The following is a 13,302-nucleotide window of genomic DNA, read 5'->3' as shown; positions in this document are numbered from 1 at the left end:
TGAATATAGCCTATATTTATTTAGGTTATTTTTATACTGCACTTCATCATAAGTGTCACAGGGTGGTGTAGAACAAAATAAAATGCAATAATTAAAACCAGTGCACACAGAATAAAAACCTGTGAAATTCCAAGGTGGTTAGAAAAGCTACATTGAATTCCTGAGGAAGAAGAGTATATAAATAATACCAGTTTTAAACTTTCAAAGAAATCATTGCTTTTTTTGAAGCCCGCTCCACCCCGGTCTAAAAGTTGTACATTGATATTCATTGGTTTCTGGGATTTCCTAAATAAATACACGGAATTGCTAAATTATATTTACCCCTTAGTATCAGAATCATGAGTAGCTGAGATTAAGAATGAACTGCTGTTTATTCTCTGATCCTTTAAGGTTGGCCATTGGCCCAAAATATTAAGGATTCTGTGTCCTTGGTTTTGGGTTCCTCCAAATCTTAGGCTGCAGAGATTCTGACAGGAGCTCTGTTTCAGATTTCCATACTAGCCACATCCTTGTAATAAATTAAATTTTGTTGATTTTTTTTAATTGCGACAGCTTGAACTTAAGCAGTATCTGTGCAGTATGCAAGAAAACAAAACATAAAAATACAGCAGCAGTGCTACAAGAGAGTCCATGTGTCATATGTACAGCAGAGTGGCTCAAGGTGTTTCAGCACCTGAGATGAAATGAGGATGGTGGGTGCCACTTGCGACAGCCGCCTTGCCTAGCCTCGTGGGCTGGTCGGCTGTGCACTGGAGAGCCAGTGTGGTGTAGTGGTTAAGAGTGGTAGTCTCATAATCTGGTGAACCAGGTTCGCTTCCCCGCTCCTCCACATGCGGCTGCTGGGTGACCTTGGGCCAGTCACACTTCTTTGAAGTCTCTCAGCCCCACTCACCTCACATAGTGTTTGTTGTGGGGGAGGAAGGGAAAGGAGAATGTTATCCGCTTTGAGGCTCCTTAAAGGGAGTGAAAGGCGGGATATCAAATCCAAACTCTTCTATGTACTTTTCATGATTTCTTTGCCTGTTCTCCCTTTTTGTACAGGTAGAGAACCTCTGGAAAGTTCTTTGTCCGCTTCTTAGGACAGCTTTATCCAACATAACAGTAGAAACCTACAATGACTGGGGTACCTGCATAGCAACGTCATGTGTAAGTCCTGCATATTTCCTTTTTAATTTGCTGCATCTTAAAAAAAAATACAAGTGCTATAGTTCTTCACTCTTCTTATTCCTCAGCGAGGTGGGTACCAAGCCTCTTCCTTTTTATTCTGAGGTATGGGAGGAACTCTTCAGTGGTTCTGTCACAGCTTGCCCTGTAGCTCAGGTTGCTATAGGGCAAGGTGTCTTCTCAGTCTTCTTCACTTTTGCTCTCACTTTCTCCATGCCTCTCCCCTTTGCAGTCATTTTTGCTCTCTGTAATCCATCTGGTGTGCACAGGGCAAGCCTTAGACTCTCTCTTTTGGGGTGCTGCAAATGTGACGTGTTATGCAATCCAAGAGAAAGCTGCTATCTAATTATTGGGTCTCTCTGGCTCGTCCTGTGGCCATCGGGGGAAATAGTGCCTTAGTTAGACAGGAAATTACAGCTGTGGCTGCTGAGTCTTAATTTTCACATGAACATAGAAATTGGGATGAAAACTTTTGAAGACCTGTGATTCAGCCCTCAGAAGTAAGTCTTGCTTGTGGTCTTACTCCCTAGCACAGGGGTCTGCAACCCATGGCTCCGGAGCCGCATGTGGCTCTTTTACACCTTTGCCGCGGCTCCGGGGCGGATACTAGCGAGGGGAGGAGGCGCATTGTGCGCCCTGACACTCCCCACTGTGGCGGGCGCTGTACTGGCTGTGACCTCGCATGGGGGCGGTTGCATGCGTTAGTCATGCACCGTCCTGACGTCACCTTCCCGCCCACCCGCCCGCTACATTGTAAGGGGCATGTACGCTGGTCACTGCATTGAAAGGGGGCATGGACGCTGGTCACTGTTTTGAAGGGGAGTGAAGAACACACACACACACAAAAGGTAACTTGCTAATTTAACGTTTATTTCTATGAGGAGTAATTCTGAGGGGTCAAACAAAGAAATAATAAAAAAGTGACAAAAAGTTATTTTTATAATGACAAATTTTGCGGCTCCCAGTTTTTTTTTCTTCGGAAACGGGTCCAAGTGGCTCTTCTTGTCTTAAAGGTTGCAGACCCCTGCCCTAGCAAATCTGTAATTGTAGCCCAGGGATGGGGTTTTGTGCCCTCTTAAGGTGGGAATAAATACCATTGAACTCAGTGACACTTACTTCTGAGTAACCTGCTTAGGATTGGCGATAAGGCTTAGATCAAAGCTTTAGTATGCTCAGAGACAAAAAGGGTATGTGCTCAGGGCAAAAAGAACATTTAATACAAGCTGGCATTTTGGAGCTGCAGTGTTTTCTTTTTATGATGGTTTCTGTCTGGATTTTTATTTCTTGCTTGCTTTTTTAAAAAAACAAAACAAAACACGTTGTTATGCAATAGAACCCACTCTTTTAACAGCACAAATGCTTGATATTGAATTGTCTTTCAGAAAGCTTTACCAAGATTTCACTTGCCAGAAATAATTTTGCCCCTTTTGCCTTTTAAAATTGTTAATACAGGAGAGCAGGGACCCTCGAAAATTGCACTGGTTGTTTGAATTGTTGTTGGAGTCTCCGTTGAGCGGTGAAGGAGGATCATTTGTTGATGCATGGTAAAATAATAATAATAATAATAATAATAATAATAATAATAATAATAATAATAAATAATTTTGCCTATTTCTTATAGGCCAAAGTGTGGAAGACAGTGGGGCTCATATTTATACAGAACAGATTGTTCCTGTGCTGACAGGTTCTCACTCTTGTCAGCTGTTGGACCACAGCATTCAGCAGTAATTGCTTCTGGATCAAGCCCCACATAGGGTGCACTGCGGTAATCCAATACAGTCATACCTCATGTTACGTCCGCTTCATGTTGCGTTCTTTCAGGTTGCGTCCCGCGGCGACCCGGAAGTACCGGAAAGGGGTTACTTCCAGGTTTCGCCGCTCTCACATGCGCAGAAGCGCAAAATGACGTCATGCGCAGAAGCGGTGAATCGCAACCCGCATGTGTGTGCGGGTTGCACTCTTTTCATGTTGTGAACGGGCCAACCAGAGGTACCACTGTATTGAAATAGCCAGTACATGAACTAACGCAGCCAAGCTTTCCCAGTCCGGGAACGGTCATGACTTTCTTACCAGATGCTGCCGGTAAAAGATGCTCTTAGCCACTGAAGCTGCCTGGACTTCCAGTGACAAAGCTGCATCCAGCAGCAGGCACATGCACACACCATTAAAGAGCCACTGGAACTATTCTTAATATCCATGCAGGTTGTACTCCTGCAATTTTGGTGGTTTTCATTTCCAGCGAAGGTGTTCCTATGGCCATTCTCCTCCCACACCTTTTAACTATATGAGCTGCCGCTAGTTCAGGCATAGGCAAACTTCCCCCTCCAAATGTTTTGGGACTACAACTCCCATCATCCCTGACTACTGGTCCTGTTGGCGGGGCGAGTTTGCCTATGCCTGTTGCTAGTTCCCTTGGTTTATTGTAGGCAAAAAATTAAGTCAGTGTAAGAGAATTGTTTGTGTCATGCCTCGGGGTCTTCGGGTGGTATAAAGGTGTGCTTCCCTAAGTTATGACCTTACTGTGTCTTTTTGTCTTTCCCCGTTCCCTTCCCCATTCCCTGCCCCTTCCTAGTCGACTGTATGTCCTGCAAGGAGGTCTTGCACAGCAAGAATGGCGAGTACCAGAGCTGCTACACAGATTGCTGAAGTACCTAGAGCCGAAACTCACCCAAGTTTACAAAAATGTCCGAGAGAGGATAGGAAGGTTAGTGTTCTCAAGTTCATGCATAGTTTTTAGGCCCTCAGCTGAAAGCCAGAGGATGGGAGCTCTCACCCTTTGGGTTGTGACCTTGTCAGGCAGAAGCCTTAAATATGGTATACTAGCAATAGTAATTTTACTATTTATATGCTGGGACCGCTTACCAGCGGGAAGGTAAACGGCGTTTCCGTGTGCGGCTCTGGCTCGCCAGAGCAGCGATGTCACGCTGGCCACGTGACCCGGAAGTGTCTCCGGACAGCGCTGGCCCCTGGCCTCTTGAGTGAGATGGGCGCACAACCCCAGAGTCTGTCAAGACTGGCCCGTACGGGCAGGGGTACCTTTACCTTTACCTTTTTAGCAATAGTAATTTTACTATTTATATGCTGTCCATCTGACTTGAGTTGCCGCAGCTACTCTGGGCGCCTTCCAGAAAAATACAAAAACACAAGAAAACACCAAAACTTACCTAATCAGGGCTGCCGTCAGGTGTCTTCTAAAAGTCAGATAGTTGTTTATTTCCTTGACATCTGATGGGAGGGCATTCCACAGGGCGGGTGCCACTACCGAGAAGGCCCTCTGCCTGGTTCCCTGTAACCTCACTTCTCTCAGTGAGGGAACTGCCAGAAGGCCCTCAAAGTCAAATATTAATATGTATTTCCTTCAGAATGCTGAAGGTTGTATGATTAAATGCCCCACCTCAACAACAACAAAACCTTCTATTCATAGAAAATTAGCATATCAGGCTAAGCTAGTATTCTTCTCTCTGAGATGCTAGATCCTCACGAAAGGACCTTTTTTACATGGAGCATTCAAACGTACAACCCCCTTCTCACGTAACAATCTGAACGCACTCAAGAAGGCTCTACTGTGTGACTCTTGTGAATGTACTATTTAGCGTTAGATTTCTAAGGAAGCTGTCAGATTCTCCCCAGGAACTAGAATGAATGGAAATTTCTGTAACAAATTTGTGAACTCTTTTCTTTAAACAGGGTTTAAAGGAAAATACTAAACGTGTATACTTCATTTTCTTTCGTGTAGCGTTCTGACATACATCTTCATGATAGATGTTTCCTTACCAAATACCGCTCCAACAAAATCTCCCCGTGTCCATGAGTTCACTTCCCGAATACTTGAAAAACTCAAACCCCTTACGGAAGTGGATGAAGAAATTCAGAATCATGTTATGGAAGAGAATGGAGTCGGAGATGAAGATGAGCGAACTCAGGGCATTAAACTCTTGAAAACCAGTAAGTGCCTGTGCTAAACCTGCGCACACCAAATTAAATGTCCGGCTGTACTTATTTGCGAGTTATTGTTTCAATTCGCATTCTGCTTTTCCACATGAGTGTCACCCAAAATAACTCAAAACCCAAATCTCTGCATCATTACAACAAGCAGCCTAATATTGATTGTTTTCATATTGTGCCTCACTCAGAGAGATTTTTTAAAATATTAAGAAATTTATAAATGCTTTTAAATGAATGAATGGTCATTTCAAAATGCAGCGAGAGAATAATACATAATATGACAATCCAAATAATTCCTGTTTGTACTACTAACAATATTTTAAATTCATTATCAAATGTGCAATATCGACCATTGTGTCTTTAAGGTAGCTGATAGTTGGAAAAGATTAGTTTGAACCATGCCTGTATCTTGCTGTGCTCTGTTTGACCTTGTGCCTATGTTTGCCTTTCTTCTGCCTTCGACAGTTCTGAAGTGGTTGATGGCTAGTGCGGGGAGAGCCTTTTCCACAGCTGTTGCGGAACAGCTTCAGCTCTTGCCGTTGTTTTTCAAGGTACGTGGTTCGTTAGTTCTCTTTAGGCTTCAGAGGTAATTTCTGAACACATTAAACCAACAATGCTTGACAAATAGCGGGACCCGGGTGGCGCCGTGGTCTAAACCACTGAGCCTCATGGGCTTGCCGATCGGAAGGTCAGCAGTTCGAATCCCTGTGACAGGGTGAGCTCCTGTTGCTCTGTCCCAGCTTCTGCCAACCTAGCAGTTCAAAAGCATGCCAGTGGAAGCAGATAAATCTTTTTTCTTTTTTTCAAATTTAAGGAAGCTTTACACTTGCGTTTATTTTTCTTCAAGCACTTCTTCCATTTCTCAAGTATGAAAAGTTTGTTAGAAACAACAACATAATACTTAAAGTAACTCTTTGTTTTCAACTGCTCTCTGTCTAAATACACATAGAAACTCATGCCATTCTAACAGGTTCTGCCTAAAACAGTTCTTTTTACATCCAGTTTATCTATTGAGAGAAATTATTTGTCTTATTTTGGCTTTTACACCTACTCTTTGATTGACTGGTTTAAGGTATTTATGTACTGCTTTTCAGGTGGGGCCCACAAAGCAGTATACCAAAGATTGGCACAAAATTGCAGTGAAATTGAAAGACATCTATTTCTTTAGGAGATTGTACAACTCTTCAATTCTCTGCTTCCCTAAGGGCAAGATGGGCTTGATGAGGCACTGCCTGTGGTTTTTCATTATCCACTCTTGTGACTGTAATTTGTTTAGAACTATTTTCCATATTGTATTTTTTAAATTGCCATAACTCACCCTTGCTGCCCAATTGTAAAAGATGACAAGCCTTGAGCTAGGGAAGTCTTTTCAGGTTTAATACTGCTGAGAATTTAATGCATATGTTCATTTCTTTGTCTGCTTCAGAGGAAACCCACCAAAGGTTGCCATTTCTGGGAGCAATCCACCAAACACTTGTCCTGTTTCAGTTAAGGGGATTAGGCAGATAATACAGCAATATTTCAGGGAGGCAATTTCCCCTCTCTTTAAAGCTTTAAAATCTCAATTTTATTGTCCAAATCCCTGTATATTTCTAGATTCTCAGAGCCAAATATTATTATTCTTTATTAAATTTATATAACACCTGAAGATCATAGTAGTGAAATCTACTCAGTGTCCTTGGAACAGGCATATTAATAGCGAAACAAGCAGCACACTTCAGCTGTTGATTATTTTGTGAATGTACTTCAATACAGCATTTAGGGGCTTTAGGCTTGAATATTTCATTGATCCCATCTTTTTAGTTGGAGAAGCCGAAAAGCTCTGTGGCATTCCCCCGTTGTTGTCCTGCATTTTATTCATTGTACAAAAAAGAAGCCGCCTTTGGCTGTTGGTCTTCAACCTGTGTCCACTCACCTTTCCTGTTCTTCCTTCCACAGATTGCACCTGTAGAAAATGACAACAGCTACGATGAACTTAAGAGAGATGCTAAGATGTGCTTGTCATTAATGTCTCAGGGATTGCTGTACCCTCAACAAGTGCCTTTGGTACTTCAGGTGCTAAAACAAGTACGTGGCGCTTTCTTAAGCTGCGGAAACAACAAAAGCATATTTCGTGGTCTCAGCATTCCCTCGAGGCAACTGTTGACAGTAAATGCCTTCTGCCTCAATACTGGGGGGGGGGGGGTCCTCCTATAAAATTCTGAATTATTTGATGACTACCAAAATGGCCATCCCTATAGCAGGGGGTATGCGTGTGGAGGGAAGACCTGTTTATTGCAATAACATCTTGGAGACCCCGGGCCACAGGGAGGTTAGGCTGGCCTCAACCAGAACCAGGGCTTTTTTAGCTGTGGCCCCGATCTGGTGGAACGCTCTGTCACAAGAGACTAGGGCCCTGTGGAACTTGACATCTTTCCGCAGGGCCTGCAAGACAGAGCTGTTCCACCAGGCCTTTGGCTGAGGCACAGTCTGACCCCCTCCTTTGGTAATCCTCACAGAACTCTAGCCCAATGGTTGCCATTAATTTGATTTTGAATTGATTTTAAAATGAATTGATTTTAGAATGCTGTGTTCCTTTTATTGTTGTTAGTGGCTCTGAGCCCGGCTTCGGTTGGGGAGGGCTGGATATAAATAAATTTATTATTATTATTATTATTATTATTATTATTATTATTATTATTATTCCCTGTGGGGCGCAGTGCATCTCTGCTGCCTCTGCTCATGGAGACCTACTGAATTCTACCCCACCTTTACAGGGTTCATGCCATTAATGAACTGGACAATCCAAGCAAGGGCAGCCACCCAGTGGCTAACGCAGTGGTTTCACTTCACCCCTAGAGGCATACTCCATTGTCTCTTTAGACAGGCAGATGCCAGCAAGAAGCCCAGAAGTTAAGCTGTCATCTGAGGAATTAAGGAGAGGGGATTGGGCATGGAAATGAGAGTGAGTGTTAGGACAAATGAGCATTAGAGCAAAAGACCTGCTATGACTACTTGTAGATAAATTCTGAAATGTAGCTATGGAGAGTTTTGGCTTTCTCTGTATGGTGTTTTAAATGCAGGTTGATCCTTGCTTCCACTTGAAGAATTGCCTGTTTATTTTTTCTAACTGCTGCTATTTTGTTATTTTGCAGACAGCAAAGAATAGTTCCTGGCATGCTAGGTACACAGTGCTAACCTACCTCCAGACCATGGTTTTTTATAATCTTTTTATCTTCCTAAACAATGAAGAAGCGGTAAATGACATCAGATGGCTGATTATAAGACTGCTGGAAGATGAACAGCTTGAGGTGAACAATATACCTGTGCTTGCATTTCTTGACGGCCTGTGAAAAATCCATGTTTGCAAAATAAAAGTTGAGCTTCGTGGGTAACGGGGCACCATCCTGCCCAAAGTTTAATCACTTTTAAAAGTTCTGTTGATCTTGGTGGAGGAATTAGGTAATATGATCCATATATGAACCAAACACCTCAAAACCATAAATTATCAGCAAAAAACACTTGGTAGTAGTTTATTACGTTTCCCATGTTCATTTCACACCTGTATTATTCTAGCTAGCTTGTCCATTTCAGCAACTTGAAATCTTTTCCATTATTGTTTCTTACATTTGCTCTGCAAAGGTCCATTCTATTTCCCAATTTTAGCAACTACACTCTTTCTGCTACCATCAGGCCAGCATATGCTTAAGTCTTCCCCTTTGAAACCAGAGGGACTTGAATATGTTTCGCTTTTGTCATGGTCTTTTGTCATGACATTCCTCCTTTTCTCTGATACAGCATTGTCTTTTACTTTGCCCTGGCACTGAGTGCATTTTTAATTATCTACTGTATATTTAAGAGGTCAGCATAAGTTTGTTTTACAGTCGCTAGTGCTCTCATGCGATATTTTGATTATATGAAACAGAAGCTGCAAAAGCAACATTGTTCACGTGTGAGTGAAATAACCATTTATGGAGGCAAATGAACCGAGCGATAGGTTACCAGGGCAACTTTACTGTTGGCTATAAGAGAGGTTTCTGAAACATTTTGTTTCCCAAAATGGTAGTTCCTGAAGCAGGCTTTGCTAGTGACCTAACTGCTGCAGGAAGCGGTGTTTTGAATTTGAAGCAGTCTTTGGTTCCTGCTTCAATGTTACATAGCCATGAGTTCTGCTTGCATCCTATGAACGCTACTAGCATCCTTTTACCACTGTTAGTTGGAACATTTATCCTGCCGTCTAAAACAAGCAAACACCCCCCCCCCCCCCCGCTGTTTGCTGTTCCCTCTTTAGCAGCAATGCAGACTTGCGGAACTAATTTGTAGAGCAAATTTGCAAATCGCCAGATGAATAGTACGTTCTTGCAAAACAGCAGTACAGATCGGCAAAGCGCCTTCTTGTGTGTAATCTCTTGTGACCTGGTTGCCATGGAAACCTCAAATCTTGCGGTGGTGGTAATCTTGCGTTTCCTTGCCCTGAGCTGGCAAGCCCTAAAATGGTGCTCACTTGTTACTCCAGTGCTGTTTTGCGCGCGCTCGCTCTCTCTCTGTGTGTGTGTGTGTGTGTTACATAAAGACAAGAGCAGCTTCTGCCATCAAGGGGAGGCTAGGTTGTGCCTGGCATGGTTGTTTAGAGTGAAGGAAATAGTGGATTCCCCCATATCTCCTTTCTCCTTCCCAGCATTTTGGTTCTCAGCTTTGATTTAAATAAAAGGGATCAGAAAGAAAAGCTGCTCTCCCCTTTGAATGTCCCCCATATCCCATTCTCCTCACCTGGCAGCTGTGTTCTTGGGGTGAGCCTCATTATTTTCAAATCCTGCCTGTTCCAGCCCCTGTCCTTCCCACATCCCATTGCTTTCTTACCTTTTCAAATTCGTTCTGTGAGGCTTTTATTCTTTGGATCAAGTCCCTTCTTCCTACTTCCATGGGCACTGTCTTGACCTTGTCAAGACAATAACTAATGGTGTGTCTTTCTCCTGTGAAATTCCCTCTTTCTCTTTCTTCTGGCTCCTTTCTAACTACACTCGTACCTTGGAAGTTGAACGGAATCTGTTCCGGAAGTCTGTTCGACTTCCAAAACCAAAGCGCAGCTTCTGATTGGCTGCAGGAAGCTCCTGCAGCCAATCAGAAGCCCTGTGGGACGTTTGGCTTCCAAATAACATTCGCAAACTGAAACACTCACTTCCGGGTTTGCGGCATTTGGAAGCCAAAACGTCCCAAGTACCAAGATGTTCAAGGTACGACTGTACTTTCAAATATGCTACTGTTTTCCCCGTTCTCAAACCACCCACCTTCCCTATCCAGCTATCGGTCTGACCCCTTTCTATGCTTCACTTCCAAATCCCCAGAGCCCCTTCTTAATCCCACTGCCTTGACTTTTCCTCTAGCTCTGCTCATGCATCCTTTAATCTAGTCCCTGTTCTGAAACTGCTCTCTCAAAGATCCCTGGCGTGATCTGGGCCTCTGTTGCCTAAACTATTGCAGTTTCCTCCTCTCCGGACTTCTGTTAGATTTCCAATTGCTCTGATCATGTCGTACGCCACTCCTTAAATCCCCATATAAGTGATAAAAGGTAAAGAATCTAAAACACGTAGTTTGACGCTATTCAGAAGTTGATATCCGCTGGCACATTTGCGACTGGCACTCCAGAGTACAAGCACCTGCCAACACTCTGCATCCAAACCAGCGCATTAAATTATACCCTTGAACATAATATTCTAAAGTTCTATAAAGCTCAAAGTCAGCCTGCAGACCCTGTAATAAATGAGCATAGGAAGTTAACAGGCACTTGAGATCAACTTCCTCTCATTTATATACTACGCGGGTGGTGCTTTGGTCTAAACCACTGAGCCTTGGGCTTGCCGATTGGAAGGTAGGCGGTTCGAATCCCCACGACGGTGTGAGCTCCTGTTGCTTGGTCTCAGCTCCTGCCGTTTGAAAGTACGTCAAAGTGCAAGTAGATAAATAGGTACCACTCCGGCGGAAGGTAAACAGTGTTTCCGTGTGCTGCTCTGGTTTCGCCAGAAACGGCTTAGTCATGCTGGCCACATGACCCGGAAAAACTGTCTGCGGACAAACATTGGCTCCCTCAGCCAGTAAAGCGAGATGAGCGCCGCAACCCCAGAGTTGTTCATGACTCGACTTAACTGTCAGAGGTCCTTTACCTTTACCTTACTCAAATTTGTGTTAAGCAATGAGCCTATAGAGCCCATTCTTAAACAAACACTGCTGAGCTGAGAGGTGAAGTGCTAACAGACCCCCGGGTCAGAAGACTTGGCCGCGGAGTGAGCAAACTCACATTGACATCCCGTCGCATACGTTAAAATTTGCGTTTGCAGCTGAATTCAATGCGGGAACTCCTGCAGCAAGAATTACCAAGCAAGCCAATCACTGAAATCATGCATTACTACGGGGTCGTTTGAGAAAGATATTGCAGTGGAGCAAATGCCGACTTGTCGGCCAGACTTGTTCACTGGAGTAACTGGTTTCCTCGTCCATCCCTAGGTGAGAGAGATGGCGGCCACCACATTGAGTGGCTTGCTCCAGTGCCACTTCCTGGTGATTGATGACCCCCTGCAGACTCACTTTGAGCAGCTCTGTAAGAGGAGGCTCCCGAAGAAGAGGAAAAGAGACCTCAGCACAGTGGTGGATACCATTCCTCCTGCAGGTAAAGCCATACATGATGGCTTCTTAAGAGGGTCTTTCTCTTTGTCCAGGCTTTGTTGTCCTCACATGCCTGAGACTAGTTCTCCACCGCTGGAAATGGTTTCAGTCCAAAGCAGTGGAAAAGGTGCTGCATTGGATGCTGTCAGTCTGCTGGTTCAGGAAACAGGAAGGCAACACAGGCGCAGTGACTGAGGCCGGGAGAACAAAACCAGAGTAAAGTAAACTCAAATTCACAACTGAGGAGACTTTGCCAAGGGGAGCAGGAAGTAGGAGGAGGAAGCTAGAAGCATGAAGTTTTAGGAGGTGCAAAGCCCAGGGGCTTTTGAGCACACAGGTGGGCCTCTCGACAGCTTATGCTTATGTTCTTGCAAGCTACTCGATTGTACCGCAATGCAGTGAGGCATGTTAATTGGGAGCAGCCTGCTACTTAGGTGGTGTTCGTTTGTTTTTTGCCTGCTGTTTCTGCTTTCCATCTGCCACCAAACTTGGAAGTGCAGGAGCTGTTGGGAAAGGACTGAAAAGTCACATGCAGCTCAGATCTCCCTTTTCCCTTTCTGCTTTGACTTGTGGAGAGTCAAAAGGGATACTGTACTACTCCAAGGAGCCCCAAACCCTCCTTTCCATCAAAGAAAAGAAAGGGAGATCTGAAATGGCCTCGGCCCAGTATACCTAAAGGAGCGTCTCCACCCCCATCGTTCTGCCCGGACTCTGAGGCCCAGCGCCGAGGGCCTTCTGGCGGTTCCCTCATTGCGAGAAGCAAAGCTACAGGGAACCAGGCAGAGGGCCTTCTTGGTAGTGGCGCCTGCCCTGTGGAACGCCCTCCCATCAGATGTCAAAGAGAAGAACAACTACCTGACATTTAGAAGACATCTGAAGGCAGCCCTGTTCAGGGAAGTTTTAAATGTGTGACATTTAATGTATTTTTAATCTTTGTTGGAAGCTGCCCAGAGTGGCTGGGGAAACCCAGCCAGATGGGCGGGGTACAAGTAATAATAATAATTATTATTACTTTTGAGGTCAGCCGGGGAGGCCTTGTTAAGTTTACTCCAGCCACCTGAAACGTTGTGAGTAAGGTATCAGCTATCACCCGTTGTATAGTAGACCCATTTTATAGGAAATCTTTAGAAAGAAAGGGCCCTTTCCCCCCAACACACACATACATACACAATGTTTTGTTTCTTGTACATAGAAAGCATCAATGACTTTCTCTGTTGCAGATTTGGTGAAGCGCCATGCTGGTGTGCTGGGACTTAGCGCGTGCATTTTATCCAGTCCTTACGACGTGCCCACCTGGATGCCTCAGCTTTTAATGGACCTTAGTGCACATCTGAATGATCCTCAGCCTATTGAGGTAAGAGCCCTCTTACTGCATCCCCTGGCAGCAAGGCTTTCTCACCTGAAACTGTTCTTAACCTGAAGCACCACTTTAGCTAATGGAGCCTCCTGCTGCCGCCGCGCCGCCGGAGCACAATTTCTATTCTCATCCTGAAGCAAAGTTCTTAACCCAAGGTATTATTTTTGGGTTAGCGGGGTCTGTAACCTGAAGTGTAT

At 44.3% G+C, this 13,302-nt stretch overlaps 1 protein-coding gene across 4 annotated transcripts in view; it reads left to right on the top strand.

The window, feature by feature from the left end:
• Positions 1-13,302, top strand: part of PSME4 (proteasome activator subunit 4) — an 85,304-nt gene that overhangs the window by 68,976 nt on the left and 3,026 nt on the right. For all 4 annotated transcript variants that reach the window (XM_083732997.1, XM_083732996.1, XM_083732999.1 and 1 more), the window contains 9 exons: positions 1,042-1,146; positions 2,617-2,708; positions 3,737-3,868; positions 4,901-5,109; positions 5,575-5,660; positions 7,048-7,176; positions 8,244-8,399; positions 11,590-11,752; positions 12,969-13,102. In XM_083732997.1, coding sequence (XP_083589123.1) covers positions 1,042-1,146; positions 2,617-2,708; positions 3,737-3,868; positions 4,901-5,109; positions 5,575-5,660; positions 7,048-7,176; positions 8,244-8,399; positions 11,590-11,752; positions 12,969-13,102 — 1,206 coding nt within the window. The remainder of the gene's footprint in view (positions 1-1,041; positions 1,147-2,616; positions 2,709-3,736; positions 3,869-4,900; positions 5,110-5,574; positions 5,661-7,047; positions 7,177-8,243; positions 8,400-11,589; positions 11,753-12,968; positions 13,103-13,302) is intronic.

Source organism: Podarcis gaigeae, assembly GCF_964106915.1.
Source record: "Podarcis gaigeae genome assembly, chromosome: 3".
Lineage (NCBI taxonomy): Eukaryota > Metazoa > Chordata > Lepidosauria > Squamata > Lacertidae > Podarcis > Podarcis gaigeae.
Note: the sequence above shows the minus strand (reverse complement) of the source record. Positions and strands in the feature narration are given on the sequence as shown.